The 21,152-nt window shown below is 35.3% G+C and overlaps 1 protein-coding gene and 1 pseudogene across 11 annotated transcripts in view; one reads left to right on the top strand and one right to left on the bottom strand.

The window, feature by feature from the left end:
• ZGRF1 (zinc finger GRF-type containing 1) overlaps positions 1–21,152 on the top strand; it is a 76,606-nt gene that overhangs the window by 12,527 nt on the left and 42,927 nt on the right. For 9 of the 11 annotated variants that reach the window (XM_049104832.1, XM_049104831.1, XM_025465955.3 and 6 more), the window contains exons 4-12: positions 463–522; positions 2,033–2,218; positions 2,530–4,795; positions 8,015–8,088; positions 12,261–12,311; positions 15,039–15,119; positions 16,890–17,075; positions 19,803–19,905; positions 19,999–20,096. In XM_049104832.1, coding sequence (XP_048960789.1) covers positions 463–522; positions 2,033–2,218; positions 2,530–4,795; positions 8,015–8,088; positions 12,261–12,311; positions 15,039–15,119; positions 16,890–17,075; positions 19,803–19,905; positions 19,999–20,096 — 3,105 coding nt within the window. Of the gene's footprint in view, positions 1–285; positions 343–462; positions 523–2,032; positions 2,219–2,529; positions 4,796–8,014; positions 8,089–12,260; positions 12,312–15,038; positions 15,120–16,889; positions 17,076–19,802; positions 19,906–19,998; positions 20,097–21,152 lie in introns of all 11 variants that reach the window. The other 2 variants (XM_049104829.1, XM_049104828.1) reach the window with 2 other exon arrangements.
• LOC112671682 (60S ribosomal protein L5-like) lies at positions 10,306–11,553 on the bottom strand (annotated as a pseudogene).

Here is a 21,152-nt window from a genome sequence, read left to right as displayed (position 1 = left end):
TTTGTAAGTATTTTTCCCAGTTAGTAGCTTTCCTTTTTAAAGTTTTATTCCTTATACCTCATAAACAAGTCTCCTATCCCAATGCTGATGACTTACTTCAAGCATTGATCATCTCCCCAATCCTCCATGCCACACCATTACTGTAATTTGTTTACTCATCTTGCTTCCTGTTTTGCCCTATAATGCATTCCAATTCTGTTTTTTTCCCAGTTCCATTCCAAGATCCTCCTGGTAGAGATTAAGTTCATGAATTTCTTATGCATTTACTTTTGTTTTTTTGCACAGACTGAATAGTTGCTTAGGAAACATTTGAAGTAGATGCACTTTCTAATCCAGAACAAAGTGGGTATTTCTCTCATGATATGATTTACTTATATAAACAGTTTTGATTTGCTATTGAAGATGTTTAAGAAAAGCAGAATTATATTGTTTCTTTTTAACATTTATTTTGTTTTAATATAGGCAGTTTTATATGATGACAAAGGAGAATGTTTGGAGAGTATATTTCTTAAGTGCCTTGAGGTATTTTAATGTTTCTATTTTTAAGTTACTTAAATCTCTATATTTAAGTTAAAAAATCTCTTTACCTCCTTTATGAATATTGTTCAAGTCATGGTATCTAAATTCGATACGGTAAAACATAGACAATAAGACAGACTTTATTGTGTTGGTCTAAAAACTTGAAATAATTTATATAAAGTGCAATTTAGTAAGTTTTTTTAAAAGATTTTTAAAATTTATTGATTTCAGAGAGAGAGAGCTTGAGAGAGAGTGCAAGCAGGGGGAGGGGCAAAGGAAGAGGGAGAAGCAGGCTTCCCCACCGGATAGGACCGAACAGGGAACCTGATATGGTACTTGATCCCAGGACCCTGGTATCATGACCTGAGCTGATGACCTTTAAGAAGACCCTTAACCGACTGAGACACCCAGGCACCCTAGTATGATGATTCTAAAAGTGTTAAAATGCATATTCTTATTATTGTTATGTTGATTTTGGCCATGATGTTAAACCTTTTAAAATTTTATGTGACATTAATAGTGGTTGTGGTATTTTTGTATTTATCAAGAGGGTCTATGAAAAGTACCTGCTCAGTAGATGCTTAATTGGATATAACTACTGTTGTTATTACTTCATTTTAAATCATTTCATTAGAAAAGACTAAGCATATTATCTGTGATAATACACAGATTTTGTATATCACCACTAGGTTGATAATCTTATTTATTTTTTAAAAATTTTATTTATTAGAGAGCAAGCAAGTGTGTGTGCACAAGCAGGGGGGAGAGGCAGAGAGAGAGAAGCAGGCTCCCCACTGAGCAGGAAGCCTGGCCTGGGGATGGATCCCAGGGCTCTGGGATCATGACCTGAGCCAAAGGCAGCCGCTTAATTGACTGGGCCACCCAGATGCCCTGATGATCATTTTTATGCTTCAGTCAGAGACAATAGCGAGTGCTATATTTTGGGGGTTTTGTTAGTTTGTTTTGATTTTTCAAAAAAAAAATTGTTATTAAAGTAATGAAAATGCTTTTTTGAAATATGATTTAAGCAACTGTAATTTATAATAATATTTAATATGTGGTAATTATGAGCATGTAGTTGACATGAATTTATAAAAATGTATCATTGGTATTTGACAGCTCTAATTTTAAAAAGTACATTTAGTTGTATGGATTCTTAGTGCGCTCCTTGAGAGAGTGCATATTTGTCTTGCTTGGTGAGCTCCTTGAGAGAGGGCATATTTGTCTTTTTTTTGTACCTCCTGCAAAGGGTCTCACATATATAATATTGAATAAGCAAATTAGTGAAAATTTTTTTGCTATATTATTATCCTTTTTTTGTGCTTATTGATAGTTAACTGGTACATGAAAATAAATGAAGATTTAGTTATTGATTCATACATTGTAACAATTATTTATTGAATATTGTGTTTTGCTAGTGCTAATGACCTACTGGAACACATAATCAAATAATTAGATGTATGTGATTTTAAATTTATTTTCAAAAATTCTTTAAAATTTATTTAAAATTTAGGTGAAGCCTGGAGATGACTTAGAAGGTGATCGATACTTAATCACAGTTGAGGAGGTTAAAGTTGCTGGAAGCATTGCTATTAAACCGGATGTCATTAAAGAAACATCAGAGTTAAATCCAAGGAAATTTATATCCTCTGGGCGGTCCCTTGGATGTCAGCCTGCTGGTTTAAAAAGGAAGTTTACTGTAAGTTTCTCTGTTGAAAATAAGAAATCAATGTATATTTATATTCTTTCAAGAAGTACTGAATTTGAAATTATTGTACTCTATCATTAAAATGGTACTTCATAATGCAAGTTTAGGTAGACAGGAAGTAAACCCCAATTAGAAAAATCTTATTAGAAATGAGTGTTTACATTTTAATTTTACAAATTTTATATCTTTATTACTTTACCTTGCAAAACACACTCCCTTTCTTTTTTCTTTTTTTTAGCCAATTCACTTCATAGTTTCTTTCTAGATAATGGAAAAGCTAACAACTGTTTTAATATTTTTAGGGTTTTCAAGGACCACGTCAAGTGCCAAGGAAAATGGTTATTACAGAAAATGATGAATCAGCTGCATCACCTGAGGCTAAGAAACCTGGCCCTATTTTTTTTTCTCCCTTCTACAACACACCTCCTTTGTTTTCTACTGCTGGCAAGAAAGATACAAATAATATGCCACCAGACCCTGAGAACAGTGTCATTTACAAGAACAGAGAGAAAAATGGCTTATATTATTCTTCTGTTGTCTCTACTCCATCCTTTAAGAATAACCCAGAAATGCTATGTGAAGAAAATTATTTTTGCTCACCTGTCTATTCTGTAAATAAGCATTCAGATTCTTTACTATCCAATGAGGCCATAAAAAAAGATGGTTTGACATCTCACTGTTTAGGAGTTTCAGAAAACATCAGAAGCAAAGCACAGATATTAGCTCTTCTAAAGTCCAAATCAACTAGTATGGGTAAAGAACTAGATTCTGGGATTACAGAACATTTCCCTCAGATACAACTACAAGAAAGTGTAAACATTCCTTCTAAACCAAAGTGCATAATTGAACAAGACAAGTGTGGTGAGGTGAAGAGCACAGACAATTTATACTACCAGCATCAATCGGAAAATACTATGAGCTATAAAAGCAGATGGGCCATGTATTTATCCTCACAGAGTTCACCTGTACGTTCTTCTACTGAAGATGGAAATAATATAGAAAGGAAACCCAAAACTCAGGGAGATAATGTAAATTTAAATTTGAAAGACCTTGTACAAAAAAGGATACAATTTTTTGAAACATGTACTGAAAAGGGTAAAAACTATAATGAAGACAAGCCAGTAGGTGATAATGATCAATCTTGCGATCAGGAAGTAAAATTGGAAATTCCTTCATTCTGTAAAAGCAACAGCTTACCATTTACCTGTAGCAGTGTAGAGAATGATGGCTTATTATCAGAATCTGACATTCAAAAAAATAATAAAATACCTGTTAGTCAGGATGACCAGATGCGTCTAAAAGGATCAATTCTCATTAGAGAAAATGCTCAGAAGATAAATATATGTGGAACCCCAGAAAAGTATGACCAACCCATGTCGTCCCTGCCAGAATCTGAACATCTACAAATTGAGTCTTCTACAAGTAACAATTCTAGGATCTCTGATGACTTTACCAATATGCTTTCTAAAAGTAATACTGATAATGAAAATCTTAATAGTATTCCTGAACCAATGAGTAATGTAACACAGCCACTTGTGGAGGTGACTTTTAATCTGAACAATTTTGAAACCAGTGACTCTGAGGAGGAATCACAAGAAAATAACAAAATTTCCCAGGATTCAGAGGGTTGGGTAAAGGAAACTCTGGTTAATGATGGCAGTTCAAGTGTTCAAAAGAGATGTGAAAATATAAGCTGTAAGAAAGTTGGCAGTGAACATTTGTCTCATTTAACATCTATGGAGGATAAGCCTACAGAGACATTTCCTAAAGAGACTCTGCTGTCACAGTTTTGTGATAAAGCGTGTATAGGTTTTGACACAGGACCTTGGAAAACTGGAAACAGAAAAGAAATAGAAGAGTATAATGACACATTAAGCAGTTTTGATTCATCTTTAGAGTGGACTGATGATGTATATGTAGATAATAATGAAGATGCTAATAAATCTATACAAAAAGTCAGAATTAACTATGATATTGCTTCACTACCGAGTAAGTCTAAAGGTATAAGCTCAAATTTACATATTCCTCAGTTAAACATAGCCACTAATCAGATTCCTAAAAACAGCCTATTCTCGGAACAGTCTGGGCTTAAGCCTTTTATAATGGGAAATAAATTAGACAAAAATGATGAACAGGTTTTACTGTCAACTTCTAGCAGTGACATCAGTATCCAACAATTAAATGTTAATCAGAATCACTCTGAAGAACCTGTTGCTCTTGGTAAATCAAATACCCAAGTTTCCAATTCTTTGTTGTACCTTCTCGGAGAAAAGCATCCTATTTCCAAAGAAACAGAAGCGTGTATTCCTGAATCCGAAGATTTGGGAAGGATTAGAAGTTTAGACCATGACCATATTGAAGTAGAACCTGCTGGAGAAAGCAAACAACATTGGAATAGTCCTAGGAATCCTTCAGAACTCTCTGGATTAATGAATAACATTTCCCTTTTAAAGTCATTGTCTGAACATAGTACAGCTTTAGAAGGCTTGGAAATATTGAAAAAGAAAAATACTACCTTTAAACAACAAGGAACTCTACAGACATATAATCCAGATAGTAATTCTGAAGGTTAGATTGACATGTTTGTTTTGGATTGTTCTTTATATATCTCAGAGGATGAAAAGTATTTGCTTTGGAAGCTACATTAAAGAATTACAGAATTTTTTTTTTTTTTTTTTTTTTTTTTTTTTTTTTTTTTTTTAAGAGAACGAGAGAGCAGGCGGAGGGGCAGAAGGAGGAGAGAGAATCTTAAACAGGCTCCAAACCCAGTGCAGAGTTTGACAAGGGCTCAATCTCATGATCCTGAGATCATGACGTGCTGAAACCAAGCATCAGTTGTTTAACCAACTGAGCCACCCAGGCTATAATACACACCAAATGGCTTCCAAATTATTACACTATTATCACTACTAGCAAGTTTGTAAAGTTCACAAATCCTTTGATTTTTTTGTTTGGTTTTGCCATGTATCCTACTGAGAAGATATAGTTAGAGTATTATGTTCAGAAGTTGCTTGGGTGGGGGCATCTGGGTGGCTTTGTTGATTGAGCATCCAACTCTTTCTTGGTTTTAGTTCAGATCATGATCTCAGGGTCCTAGGACTGAGCCCCACATCAGCTCTGTGCTGGGTAGGGAGTCTACTTGAGATTCTCTCCTCTCTCTCTGTCCCTCCCCTGCTCATGTGCATGCTTTCTCTCAAATAAATAAATCTTTTAAAAAAGTTACTTGGGTTATTTTCTTTAGTGTGATTATGTTATCATTTGATGTTAATATAGTTAAAGTTCACTGTTTATATTCAGTATGAGGACTTTTTTGCCCATCCTTGTTGATGTATGTAAAATATTAATCTAGTTCAGGAATCGAAGCTGTATAAAACCATAAACTCAGATCTCTTCCTTATGCCTTTCATCCTGTTTTTACCTACCTGTTATATGTAGCCAATATGTCATCTCTGTGTTTCTTTTTGCAAAAATAAATACCTCCATATTTACATTCTTATTCCCTAACTTTTCAACAAAAGATCGTATACTGTATATATTCTTTAGCACCTTCTTTTTACTTACTATGTCTTGGAGATTGCTTCCTATCAATTCAGAGGACATATCTTCATTTTATTGTTTACATCTGTGTAATATTTGTGGATAAACCATCATTTATGCAACCTGTCTCCAATACTTTACTATTACAAATAATGTGATACTAAGTAACCGTGTGTGTGTGTTTGCACATTGTTTGAAGTGTATCTTCAGGGCAAATGTCTAGCAGTAGGGTTGCTTGGTAAATATGTGCCTTTATTGGATACTTCAAAATTCCCTCCATTTCTTACCCCTACCAGTAATGTGGGAGAGTGTTTGTTTCTCCAGTCTTGCCAAAAGTGTGTTACCAAGCTTTGGAATTTTTGCTAATATGATAGATAAGAAATGGCATTTCAGTGTATTTAAATTTGTATTTCTCTTACTACAAGTGAAATTTAACATCTTTTCATATGTTTAAGCATCAGTTGTATATATTTTTCATGAACTGTCCTACCCTTTTTTCCAGATTTTTAATGGCTGTTGGTCTTTTTATTCTCATTGATTTTTAAGAGTTCTTTATATTTTAGAGATGCTAACCTCTTTATGATATGTATTGGGAAAATAATGAAACCAGAAATAACAGTTGACTAAAAATGAAGTTTTAACTAGATTGAGCTATGATTTTTTTTTTACAATAAAGTTTTTTTTATTTAATCTCTACACCCAACATAAGGCTTGAACTCATTACCTTGAGATCAAGTTTTTCATGCTCCCCCACTGAGCCAGCCAGGCTCTTCTGAGTTTCATTTTTACAAATAATAACCACTTTAAAATTATAGTCTTCTTAAAAGAAATTGATATGATTGAATATGTATCTTTTTCTTTAAGAAAAAAAAAAAAAAATCCAGGGCAGCCCCAGTGGCTCAGCGGTTGAGTGCTGCCTTCAGCCCAGAGCCTGATCCTGGAGACCCGGGATCGAGTCCCATGTCAGGCTCCCTGCATGGAGCCTGCTTCTCCCTCTGCTTGTGTCTCTGCCTCTCTCCCTCCCCCCTTCCCCCCTCCCCCCCTCATGTTTCTCATGAATAAATAAATAAACTCTTTTTTAAAAAATCCTATTTTTAAACAGATACTCAAGTAGGTAGTATGGCGTAGCCACCCTGTCCTCTTTTCCATTCTGCAGACTTGTCAATTCTCCTGTTGGCAGGAGACTCTCTGCCTGTTCTGACTTTTGTCTGAACACCTTTATTCCTGGCATAGCTAGTAGCTTTTTCTTGTATTCAGATCTCAAATGTTGCTTCTCATGAGAGATCTTTCTAATCATCCTATCTAACATTATTCTCTATCATATCAACCTTTGTTATGAAGCTCTTTCGTATCATAATCTGAATTTATCTAGTTGTTTAAATTTTTTGTGGCCTTTTGTTAAAGAGACTACTATTTTCCCAGTGCCTGGTACAATGTACTTAGAAGATAGTTGATTTTTTTTTCCTCAAACCAGAGTCAAATGGGTTTAAGATAGATTTAAAAATAGCATTAAGTGCTTTTTTTCTTGTCTGTATTTGCATATAGCAGCAGTTTAATAGTCTTAGCTTTATTCCAACAGTTAATACTTCATTTTTAGCATATTTTAGTATAAGTTATTAACTGTTGGCTTGGTATTTATTTTTCAATTAGTTTGAAAAAAGAAAAGGAAACATTTCTACTATTGACTTAGAAAGTAACCAAAAAAGTATTTTTTCTTGAATTTTTATGAAATGTTTGACTACACATATACTATACAGATATACAGAATAGTGAGTGAATCCTGAAATATCCAGATTCAACAATTATCAAAGCTACCCTATCTTCAAGCTTAAGTTGTATTCCTTGCTTTATAAAAGAGGATTTTTGAAAAGATGTTATTATTTGTAAGTAACTGCTATACCCAACATGGGATTCAAACCTATAACCCTGAGATCAAGAGTAAAAAACTCGGGCAGCCTGGGTGGCTCAGCAGTTTAGCACCTGCCTTCGGCCTAGGGCGTGATCCTGGAGGCCCCGGATCAAGTCCCATGTCGGGCTCCCTGCATGGAGCCTGCTCCTCCCTCTGCCTGTGTCTCTGCCTCTCTCTCTCTCTCTCTCTCTCTCTCATGAATAAATAAATAAAAATCTTAAAAAAAAAAAAAAGTCAAAAATGCTCCACTGACTGAGCTAGCCAGGTGCCCCTAGAGATGTTTTTAAAATATTTAAAAACCTATACGTCTGAGGAATAAAATCATATTTTATTTATTCTAGCTAGGAAACGATCGACTGCAGAAGTTTTGCAAGCTTTACCAAAGTTGCCTCCTCTGAACCAGGATTCTCAACAGGTACATTTTTTCCTATATTGTTTTATTTTGATATAGAATGTTCTGTTCATGTAATGAGATTACAATAATATAGAGAGTCCTGAGATATTTGGTTTCATGACCTGCCCCCTGTATCTCAGTAATTGTTTTCATTACATCCTTTGGGGGAAAAAAAAAGCCTAGCAATTCCATTTATTAGATAGTAGTGAACAACTTACTAAGTATTATGTCCTGGTAATTTTGTAAGCTTTTTATTTTTTCCAATTTTATTGACAAAGTTGACATACAACATTGTACCAGTTTAAGATGTACAACATAATGATTTGATATATGTATATGGATTACTGTAAGCATTTTATTTTATTTTATTTTACTTTACTTTACTTTTTATTTTTTACTTTACTTTTTAAGTGGTCTCCTTGCCCAGGGCAGAACCTACTATGGGGCTTGAACTCAAAACACTGAGGTTAAGACCTGAGCTGAGATCAAGAGTCGGCATTTAACCAACTGAGCCACCCAGGCACACACTCCCTGACCCTGCCTTTTTTTTTTTTTTTTTGTAAGTATGCTCTACTCCCAGTGCAGAGCCCCATGTAAGCATTTTATTTTTAAATACATGCAATAACTAATGGAATATATGCACTTGTTGGGTATTGCACAGCTTCCCAAGCTTTAGAATAGATTAGTTTTCTTGTTCACATTGATTTTCACATGGTAATTGATTTTTATCATAGCAGTTTCTGAAAACAGCTTTCAAAAGATATGCCATTGAAAGAAATGACATAAGATCTGAGGTTGAAACTGAACTACCTTGAGTTAGTTCATTCAATGATCAATAGATGTCAAGCGACACTTTATTTCCCTTAAATTAATTTTTATTTTTTTATTTTTATAATTTTTAAAGATTTTATTTATTTAGTTGAGAGAGAGAGAAACTACACAAGTGGAGGGAGGAGCAAAGGGAGAGAGAGAGAGAATCTTTTGTGTGGACTCTGCTGAGTGTGGAGTCCAGCATAGGCCTCAGTCTCACAACCATGAGATCACAATTTGAGCCAAAACCAAGAGTCAAATGCTCAACCAGCTGAGCCACCCAGGTACCCCTTCCCTTAAATTTAAAACATTTTGTGGAGACCCTGATGAGTTTACTCTGGCACCCCAAAGTACCTTGTTGAGCAGTTTAGGAACCATGGTAATACTATTAAAATTGTAGCACTAATTAGAATACACTGAAATTCCAGAATAAATCATTTAAATTAGTTTTTCTTCTTGGGGATGCTATTATCATATTTGGAGGGATATTCATTATATGGCACTGCTCTTTCTAGAAGACATGTTTGAAAGAAAAGAAAGTGAAACATTTCATTTACCCTTATTTTGTATCTTACTCTATTTTCCATATTACTGTTTTTTTTTTTTTTTAATCTTGAGGGGTGTTTTCTTTTTTAAATACAGAAACAAGTGAAGAAAAATAAAACCTTGCAACTGATAATTATTACTGTTTCCAGCATTTTTTGGCCTATTTTTAAAAATATGGTTAGATTGATGTGTATAGATAGTTTTGTATCTTTTCCTCTTAATATATTATGTTTTTCTTGAGGTGCCTGGGTGGCTCAGTCAGTTAAGCGTCTGCCTTGGGCTCAGGTCATGATCTTGAGGTCCTGGGATCGAGCCCCACATCAGGTTCCCTGCTCTGCAGAGAGCCTGCTTCTCTCCCTTTTCCTCGGCTGGCCACTCCCCCTACTTGTTCTCACACACACTCTCTCTCTCTCTCAAATAAATAAATAAAATCTTTTCACACACTCTCTCTCTCTCAAATAAATAAATAAAATCTTCTCACACACTCTCTCTCAAATAAACAAAATCTTAAAATATATATATAATGTTTCTCACATTATTAAAAGACTTCTTAAATATCATTTATCTATTTATTTATTTATTTTTAAAGATTTTATTTATTTATTATTCATGAGAGACACAGAGAGAGGCAGACACAGGCAGAGGGAGACGCAGGCTCCATGCAGGGAACCTGACATGGGACTCGATCCCGGAACTCCAGGATCATGCCCTGTGCCGAAGGCAGGCGCTAAACCACTGAGCCTCCCAGGGATCCCCCTATCTTTTATTTATTTATTTATTTATGTTTGTTTGTTTGTTTAGTTAACTTTTTAGCTGCTTGGTTTGTAAGTTTATTATTGTCTTTGTCTGAAAAATCTTAATAGAAAATTGTGTTTTGGGTTATTAGCTCTCAGCAGTCTGCTCCTGAGCTCAAAGGAAGCTTGCCTTCCTTTTAGCTACCCAGTCTTTCTTCTTGAGCAAGGGTTATTTTGTAATGGCTCCACCTCTTTCTAACTTCTTTATTAGGCTTCTTCTTTTTTTTTTTTTTAAGATTTGTTTATTTATTTATTCATGAGATACACAGACAATCAGAGATACAGAGGGAGAAGCAGGCTGCCCACAGGGAGCCCAATGCAGGACTTGATCCTTGGACCTGGGATCACACCCTGAGCTGAAGGCAGATGCTCAACGTCTGAGCCACCCAGGGGTCCCCAGGCTGTTTCTCATAGCCTAGATTCTCTCATATAGCAGCATGAGCTTTCTTATACATCTCCATTTTGTCTGGAGTTATGCTCTTTATGTATTGAAAGAGTTGTTTCTTATAAGCATGTTCATATTCTCCCATTAGTAGCACATATAATCTGCAACATTCTGACTCATGATGTGCTTTCGATGCACTTCTGCATTGAATTCCTCGTTTTCTAAATCATAACTAGGGCGGCAGCCCCGGTGGTGCAGCAGTTTGGTACTGCCTGCAGCCCAGGGTGTGATCCTGGAGACCCTGGATCGAGTCCCACATCAGGCTCTGTGTATGATGCCTGCTTCTCCCTCTGCCTGTGTCTCTGCCTCTCTCTCTGTTTCTATGAATAAATAAATAAATAAAATCTTTAAAAAAAATTATAACTAGCGAATCATTTGGTACTGTGAGGGACAGACAAGCCTCCATTCACAGCTCCCTGGAGGGCCCAAAAAGCTTTATTTCCAAGAGTAGTTCTGGCAAGCCCAGCATCCAAATAGCAGGAGAAGGTACCAGTTGACCATCAGTTTTCCAGTCACCTCCACTTGGCCTTCATAGAACTCGGCAATGTCAAACCTATTGAGAACCTGTGGGCCAGTAGCCTGCAGGTACAATATGCTGCAGCGTGATTTGTCAGGGCAACCTTCACTCCATACTCTGGGAGCTCATGATGTAAGTTAAACAAACTATCATATCTCCTATATGGGCATAAGTAATCTGTCAAATCATATCTCTGTTGGTTACACAAACTATCATCCTGTATTAAGATGTGTTGTACCTATTTTTTCCTGAATTATCAAGTGTTTCCAAGCATAGTAAACAGCTTTGCCCTCTCATCATCTTCTGAATTTCACTTGGTATCTCTTAAAGTAAGCCTTATTCTTGACAACTTTAACAAACCCTATCCTGCAGAACAGAGACCACGTTGGCAGCTCACCACAGACCAGCAATTAAATATATCTTTTAAAGGTTACTTACCATCCCATCCTATGGATATCCTATGCTTTGGATAAGCAGTGCCCTATTTTGAACATTTAAGTTATTTCCAGCATTTTTCTAGGATAAATAAAAGTTTAGTAAATGTTTTTGCACATAAATTATTGTTCACATTTTAAGTTTTTTCCTTAGATTTGAGTCCCACAAGTGGAACTGATGACTTGAAAGGCTAAGAACAATTTTCTTGATTTATATCGTCAAAGCTAAAAATCTTACAGTATGAATATTTATTTTACTTCACATTCATCAGTACTAAGATATTTTCAATTCTGGGGCACCTGGGTGGTTTGGTTGGTTTGACATCCAACTCTTGATTTTGGCTCAGGTTGTGATCTCGGGATCTTGAGACCAAGATCAGCGTCAGGCTCAGTGCGCACTCTGAGGTCTGTTTGAGATTCTCTTTTCCTCTCCCCTTTCCCTCATTCTTGTGCTGTCTCTCAAATAAATCAGTCTTTTAAAAGTATCTTCAATTCTTGCTGTCAGAATAGTGTTAAATTAACATTTTGTTTTTACTCATTTGATTATTAGTGATAGTGTTTTTATTTATGTCCAATAGAATTTATATTTTATTTTGTAACTTACTAGTACCTTTTAGTTATTCTTATATTAATATTCTGTTCCTAAGATTATAAAAGAAAATGAAGTTGAACCAAGTAAACCACTTCAGTCTTTGCAGGTAAGTTAATTTTTAAAATATAAAGTAGCCAGAAATTGAATTGTATGTATAGATGTGGCATATTGTCAGCTTTCAGTCTCATTTGTAATTAGTTACCCCTTTATACTTATTTAGATGGGCCTGCTGTCTTATATAAATGGTTAATAGGATTTGGTTAAATAACAAATCTTTTGTCACCAATAAGCTTGTAAACTTGCAAGCATTACTTAATCCAGGAATTGTCATTACATTTATAGCTGTACTTGCAACTCTGTTCCCTACAAGAGAACAAAACAATATTCGTATAGTGGTGGCTCAATTATTTTTCATCCTTATATAATAAGATCAAATATATAAAATCATAATTAGCAACTGCCTTATTACAAATGATCACATTCTTAATTCTTTTTTTCACTTGAAAAAATAGGGCTTAAAGTCTTTCAAGGACAATTATCACAGAGTAAAACTGCAAATAAATACTATCACTTTCCAGAAGGAGTTGCCATTTAAAACAAATATCATATATATATATATATATTTTTTTAAGATTTTATTTATTTATTCCTGAGAGACACAGAGATAGAGGGAGAGAGACAGAGACACAGGCAGAGGGAGAAGCAGGCTCCATGCAGGGAGCCCGACGTGGTACTCGATCCCAGGTCTCCAGGATCAGGCCCTGGGCTGAAGGCGGTGCTAAACTGCTGAGCCACCCAGGCTGCCCCAAATATCATTTATTTTTAAAAAGCTGTTGTAATCTCACAGTACAGAAAAACATTTTACGATCTTTTGCAAAAAAAATTTTTATTTAAATCTTTAGCATTAATATAGGAGCATATTTGCATTTTTGTAATACCTTTCATACTACAACTTTCTAAAAATCTCTTCATGTACATTAGTATAGAAAAAACTGAAAATTTAAAGTTAGGGTGCTCTTTGAGGATATATTTAATGGCACTGCTATTTTATTTCTGCTAATTTTATTTCTATAATTAATTATACATTGTAAAGCAGAAGAAAAAATGTGCTAATTGATTTTTAAACTCATTAAAAAAATAAACTCATTGTATTAGAAAATACTAATTCTAAAATATAAGTTGAATGTTTTCAAGAACTACTTAGTTGGCAGATGTGCTAATGTATTGTTTTTTTTCTTTTTTTAAGATTTATTTATTTATTCATGAAAGACACAGAGAGAGAGGCAGAGACATAGGCAGAGGGAGAAGCACGCTCCTCGCAGGGAGCCTGGTATGGAACCCGATCCCAGATCCCAGGATCACATCCTGAGCTGAAGTCAGACGCTCAACTGCTGAGCCACCCAAGCATCCCTAATGTATTATGTTGTTAGTGGAAAGTAACCATTATTTGAAGAAATACACTACATTACCTCTTCTATTTAGGGAATTTTTTTCTCTATATTTTTTAAACATAAAAGTTTCTCAGTTAAATTCCGTTTGACTATCTAATTCATAGTAGAAATTATGGTTGTTGGGATCCCTGGGTGGTACAGCGGTTTGGCGCCTGCCTTTGGCCCAGGGTGCGATCCTGGAGACCCGGGATCGATTCCCATGTCAGGCTCCCGGTTGCATGGAGCCTGCTTCTCCCTCTGCCTGTGTCTCTGCCTGTCTTTTTCTCTCTGTGACTATCATAAATAAATAAAAAAAAAAAAAAAAAAAGAAATTATGGTTGTTTTATATAGTTACTTGGGGAACTAAAAATTACTAGTTGCTGTTGTCTATATCTTGTTTTTATAGTTGCTAGAAAATTATTCTTTTCTTTTCTTTTCTTTTATTATTTTTAATGTAGCCTGATGTGGGACTCCATTCTGGAACTCTGGGATCATGCCCCGAGCCGAAGGCAGATGCTCAACCACTGAGCCACTTAGGCATCCTTAAAAGAAATAAATCTTTAAAAAAAAGCCATATGCTCTACTGACTGAGCCAGCGAGGCTGTCTGATTCATTCTTTAAATAAACAACACTGTTTACAATTTTTGCTTCTTTGGTTTCTTACTAATTTTTGAATGAAATAATCTGCATTAAGTATTAGATTAGGTGGGTAATTATTGGATATGCAACAATTTTTTCTAGTTTTAAAATACTCAATTTTAACTCAAATTCTAAAATTTTAGAACTAGGGGTGCCTGGGGTGGCTTAGTCAGTTAAACGCCTGCTTTCGGCTCAGGTCATTATCTTGGGGTCCTGGGATGGAGTCCCATGTTGATCTCCCTGCTCAACAGGGAGTCTGCTTGTCCCTCGTCTTCTGCTCCTCCCTCTCACTCATGTGCACACTTGCGCACATGTGCACATGTACTCTCAATAAAATCTCAAAAAAAAGATTCTTTCTCTCCCTTTCCCTCTGCCCCTCCCTATGGTGTGTGCGTGTTGTTTCCTCCCTCTCTCTAAAAACAAATTTTTTTTAAAATTTTTATTTATTTATGATAGTCACACACACAGAGAGAGAGAGAGAGGCTAAAAACAAATTTTTAAAAAATTTTAGAATTAGAATTTTTTATTGCTGAGTTTTAAAAATTAATTAGCATAGTACCTTATCTGCTGGAGAACTCCTTTGCCAGAGGTAGCTGTATGCATGTGTGTATGTATATATGTGTGTATATATACAGAAGCAAGATTGAAATGGCAAGTATATTTTCAAATGGCAAACTTTAAGTTTTGGGAATATTTTCCCATCAAACTGATGTTCTGCCTATAAAACTATTCTAGCTAACACACCTATTGATATTTTATTCTAGTTCTTTTCCTTTGGAGATAAAGAGACTGCTTTTCTAGATGTTATGCCTAAACAATCAGAGAGAAAAACCTGTGACCTTAAGGTAAAATTTGTGAACAACTTTGATTTTCTAATCAACTGTCTTTTCATACCACCATCAGTTTTCATAGGCAGAAGGTTAATGAGCATAATGAATTAATCTGGTTGTAGGAACAAGAAAAACTAACTGATTACTGCTACTCCTTGTTTGATCTTGAGCCCTTTCTCTTTACTAATGAACCAATAATGCATTATGCGTATATATAATGCATACCCTAGGGGTTGGACAGAAAGATAAAGTATAAATAATGAATGTTCTGTGGAGAACAAAATGAAAATCTTTATAGTCTAGAACATACTATAGTCTACTCTACTACTTCTACTTCTGTAGAAGTACATATAACCTAAGCTCTAATAGTGCCACCTACTCCAAATCAAAAATTTATAGAGAAAATAGCTGTAAATAGTTGGGTTTCATAAATACTGATTCTATTTAAAACCCAACAGACTTCTAGAAGAGATCTACAGAGAAGCATAGAAAACAAGGCATCTATCTGCTTGTGGAGAATGTGTATTCCCCATAAAACAAATCAGAAATATACAGAGTCTAACAGTTGAGACTTTGTAAATTGAAATGTGTATGCTTTTAAAATTTAGAATATTTTCAACCAAAGTCTTGTGTAAGAGACATTTTAGATTTGATTTTCCTTTCAAATATGTGATTTAGAATCTTCATTATTATTATTATTTTTGTTTAAAAAGATTTATTTATTAGAGAGAGAGAATGCCTACAGAACAGCAGAGGGAGAGGGAGAAGCAGACTCTTTGCTGAGCAGGGAGCCTCGTGCAGGGCTCGATCCCAGGGTCCTGGGATCATGACCTGAGCCGAAACCAGAGGCTTAACCTAGGTGCTGTAGAATCGTCATTTTTAAATAAGAGAATATTCAGATTATTTATTATTGTAATTTTGTTAATTTATTAGTTAGAAATAAATTTGTCCTTTATGTACATTCCTTTGACTCTATTAGCAATCTTAATTTTCCACTTTCTGGGTAGAGTTTGTCACCCTGTGAGGAACAAAAATTTTAGAACCCTCAAGGGGGCAGCAGAGAAAGCCATTTGAAGCCTGAAAGCTGATCAGGTCTCTAAGGGGATAATAGTACTGCTCTAAGGTACATGCCTGTATTGGCATCATATTCTTGGGCCTTTGTTCTCAGAGCAATAGGATCAGATATTCTGGGAGGCAGAGAGCCCACCATCCCTCTTCTGTGAAGCCTGATAGTTTAAAAAATGCCTGAACAACGGAAAATGCTTCCTCTATTTCTTCCCTTACTTCCTATTATCATGTTTATCGACTGCTTCTTATATGCTACGCATGGTGTTAAAGGCACATGATACCCTGATGAAACAAAAAGGTCTTTTCCCTTAAGGATCTTACAGTATAGTTATGATATAGATGAGAAGAAACTTCATTGTAGTATAATGTGAAAAGTCTATAATGGAAAGTTGTATAACGTACAGAGCAAGCATAGAGAAAAGAACAACTATATCTTTCTGGTTTAATTAGTCCATTATAACTATACTTCTTATGTCATAATAAAAAAGTTCATATTTATTAATGTTGAACTTGAATTCAATTAAAGCAATAACTGAATTATGTTTTATAATTCACATGTGTTAGGATAATAGTTTTTCTGGTTTTCAGTATTAGTCACTTAGATTATTTACAGTAAGTAATATTTAATAGAAAGCTGAATTATGATTTATTTCATTATAGTGACTATATATTAATATGTATTTATTATAATACTAATTTTTAATAATTTACTTGTAGCCTGTTGAGTTTCAAGGGCACCAAGTGAAAGGATCTGCTACTAGTGCTGTAATGATAAGAGGACACAGCTCACAGCTAGAATGCGGTCAGTTTCCAGATAGTATTGGGTATGAAAACTGCACAAGAGACACTTGTTTATTGACACCAAAATTGACCAGTGCTTGTATGCAGATTGATTTCCTGCAGGTAAAAATATCTTTTATAGTTGTCATTTTCTTTATGTCAATACTAAATTTTATGAAGAGATTATATTTAAATCTTTGAACAAACGTAAGTTATCCCTTCCCTTACTTCTTTAAGTATGAACGAAGCTTCTCTCTTTGCTACCAAATAGAGATCATTAAGAGAATGATATGCATATATTCAAAACTATGTCTGTTAAAGAGATTAAATTTTTTCTTTTTTTTAAGATTTTTTTTTTTTTTTTTTTTTTAAGATTTTATTTATTTATTCATGAGAGACACACAGACAGGCAGAGACGTAGGCAGAGGGAGAAGCAGGCTCCATGCAGGAAGCACGATGTGGGACTTGATCCTGGGACTCTGGGATCACGCCCCGAGCCAAAGGCAGATGCTCAACCACTGAGCCCAAGCATCCCAGAAATCTTGTTGAGTTCTTCTATCCTTCTGATTAGGTACGGGTTACTGGAGGAATTCTCAAAGTAGACATAATCTCCGACCCGGTACATGTTGGCCGCCATGTCCGCCCGCCCGCCCGCGGAGCCCGAGCCGAGCCCCCTCTTTTTTTTAAGATTTTATTTATTTATTCATAAGAGACAGAGAGAGAGAGAGAAAGAGAGAGGCAGAGACACAGGCAGAGGGAGAAGCAGGCTCCATGCAGGGAGCCCGACGTGGGACTCGATCTGGGGACTCCAGGATCATGTCCTGGGCCGAAGGCATTCACTAAACTGCTGAGCCACCCAGGCGTCCCGATTTTTTTTTTTTTTTATTAACACATAATGCATGTACAAAATAAGTGCATAATTCAATAATTACCACAAAATGAACACACCCATATAACCTCAACTCTTAAGAAATAGAACATTAAAAAAAAAAAAAGAAAGAAAGAAAGAAATAGAACATTACCAGTATTCCAGAAGTCACCTGGCACCCTTTGAACTGCTACGCTTTTCTGTTCCCTCTGAAGATAACTATTATCTTGACTTATAATACCATGTTAGTTTTGCTTTTATTTTAAGATTTTATTTGAGAGTGAGCAAGTGGGAGAGAGGCAGAGAGAGAGCACAAGCAGGCACATGAGCAGTGGGGGAGGGAGAAGCAGACTCCCCCCCTGAGCAGGAGCCCAGTGCAGGGTTTGATCCCAGGACTTTGGGATCATGACCTGAGCTGAAGGTAGACAACCAACTGAGCCACCAGGCACCCCTTAGTTTAGCTCTTAAAACTTGATGTGAATAGAGTAATATAACAATGTATTTGTTATGTCTGGTTCTTTTTGTTCAACATAGCACTTTTGAAATTCATCCATGTTGTTGCTTGTGGTTGTAGTTTATTCATACTCATTGCTGGTATACTAGTCCATTGTATGAATGCACTCCACAGTTTATCCATTCTTCAGTTGTTTGCATGTGGGGCCTATTACTGATTATGCTGATATGGATTTTCATGTGCTGTCATAAATATGTACACACGTGAACATTTTTCTGTCAGTTATACTACATTGGGGTGGGATTGTTGAGTCACGAGATGTGCATATCTTTCTTTTAGTAGTATATAATGCCAAACTGCTTCCCAAAACTGGTTATAGTTTATATTTCTATCAGAAGTGTGTAAGAGTCCCCATCACTCTATATCTTCATTAACACTTAGTGCTGACAGTTTTTGATTTGAATTTTAGTTATTCTGGTAGATATATAGTGGTATTTCTTTGTGGTTTTAGTTTGCCACAAACTAAATGAGATTGGGACCTTTTTGTATACTTATTGGCCTTTTTTGTATGTTCTTTGATGAAATGTTTATTTAGGTTTCTCCTTCAGTTTTTTTTTTTTTTTTTTTTTAAGATTTATTTATTTATTTTAGAGAGATAAAGAGAGTGATCATGGGGGGAGGGTTAGGGAGAAGGAGAGAAGCAGACTCCTGCTGAGCATGGAGGAACCCAATGCAGGTCTTGATTTCAGGCTGCTAAGATCATGACCTGAGCCAAAATCAAGAGTCACACACTTGGGCAGCCCCAGTGGCTTAGCGGTTTAGTGCTGCCTTCAGCCTGAGGCGTGATCCTGGAGCCCTGTGATCGAGTCCCATGTCGGGCTCCCTGCATGGAGCCTGCTTCTCCCTCTGTTTGTCTCTCTGCCTCTCTCTCTCTCTCTGTGTCTCTCATGAATAAATACATAAAATCTTAAAAAAAGAAAAAGAGTCACACGCTTAATCAGCTGAGCCATTCAGTGCCCCCCTTCCTCAGTTTTTCCTTGATGTGTTTATCTTTTTAAAATTTTTGGAATTCTTCATATAGTGAATATATACTCATTGTTATTTGTATACTTTGTAAATATCTTCTGCTAATTTAAACAAGTGATTATATGAACAGAATGACTAACTTGCATATAGTTTGTTTCACTTTCATAGCAGTGCCAGCTATGTTATAACTATGGCCTGTGTTACAGAGATGTAAAAAATGTCATCAGTGTTAGGGTGCATCCGTTGTTTCAGTGATGTTAAGATATAAAAAATGTGAATTATAAGAATTGATGAAATATAATGTACTCTGCTTTTCCTGAATAGAGTTGGCTTCATAACATATTGCTTCTGTTCTTCTGTGTCTCAAGTTATAATCATGAACTGTGTATGTGTGTGTGTGTGTGTGTGTATTTATAGGAGGTAGATAAAGATACAGATAGATATATACACATACACTTTTTCTTTTTACTGAATAAACTGAGAAATGGATCTGTTTTTCTAGTTCCCAGATGAAAGAAACATTCCAAAAGAAGATATTAGCTTTAATATTGAAGACAATTTTCAAGTGAGAGCTGAGTCAAATAAGGACTCAATTGAAAATGACTGTAAGTAATTTCTAAGTAAAATATAACTTAAAAGGCTACTTGACATTGTACAAACTGTTGTGTAAAAATCTGTGCTTTTTTTTTTCTTCACAGTGATTTTGGATTTCTCTCCTAAAAATTCAGAACATTTCTATCATTATTTGGATTCTAGTTTTAAATCAGCAGAGAAGACTTCATGGGAAGCAAATAAGGTATGATGTAAAGACAGTTTTAATAGTAGAGAGTAAAAATTCTTGGTAATCTTGGGATGCCTGGGTGGCTCAGTCAGTTAAGCAGCCAACTCTTGATTTTGGCTCAGGTCATGATCTCAGGGTCCTGGGATTGTGCCCCGCATCAGGCTCCTCATCAGCAGGGAGTCTGCTAAAGGTTCTCTCTCTTCTCTCCCTCTGCCCCTCCCCCTGCTCGTGCATGCTTCCTCTTTTTCTCTCTCAAATAAATAAATCAATCTTTAAAAACAAATCTTGGTAATCTTAGAAGAAATAAATCCAGCAAAAACTAAAAAGATAAAAATCTTCAGATGATTATTTTAACATGATCAAGAAAATTTATCAATAACCAACCAATATTATTTTAGTGATTAAATAGCAGCATAATTTCTATTAGAATAAATAACAAAATGTGGATGGCTGCTATTTTATTATTCAAAGATGTTTTGAATTTTCTAATATGACATGCTATGAGAAACATACACAATTAGAGAGGAAGAAATAGCATTAAAAGAAGCAGGAAAAAAAAGAAAAGAAAAAAAAAGAATCAGAAAAAAACGAGAAGTTTAAGAAGAATTTTGTAAGGGAGCTAAAGACAAGGTAAACTTGGAATATTAAATGCCTTCCTTTTTTATTATTATTTTATTATTATTATTATTATTATTATTTTATTAAATGCCTTCCTAAACCAGTTAGAAAACATAACAGAAAACGCGTCCCAACAATAGTAACAAATGATACACAATGCCTAGACATAGACTTAATTGAAAATGTGTGGAACATGTGTGAAATAGACTATGAAATTGTACTGTGAAATATTAGATTTGTGAATAAATAGCAGTTCAACAATACTGAATGCCCTGTATAGGTCAGAACCATAAGACTTGAGTATAGAGTGATGGACAAAACAGGTATGATCCGGTCTTTTTTTTTTTTTTTTTTTTTTTAGAGATTTTACTATCTATTTATTTAGAGCAAGCAAGTAGGGGAAGGAACAGAGCAGAGGGAAAGAATCTCAAGCCTTGCTGAGTACAAAGGCAG

The sequence above is a fragment of the Canis lupus genome, chromosome 32 (assembly GCF_003254725.2).
Source record: "Canis lupus dingo isolate Sandy chromosome 32, ASM325472v2, whole genome shotgun sequence".
NCBI lineage: Eukaryota > Metazoa > Chordata > Mammalia > Carnivora > Canidae > Canis > Canis lupus.
The sequence above is the reverse complement of the archived record's forward strand: the minus strand, read 5'-3'. Positions and strand labels throughout refer to the sequence as shown.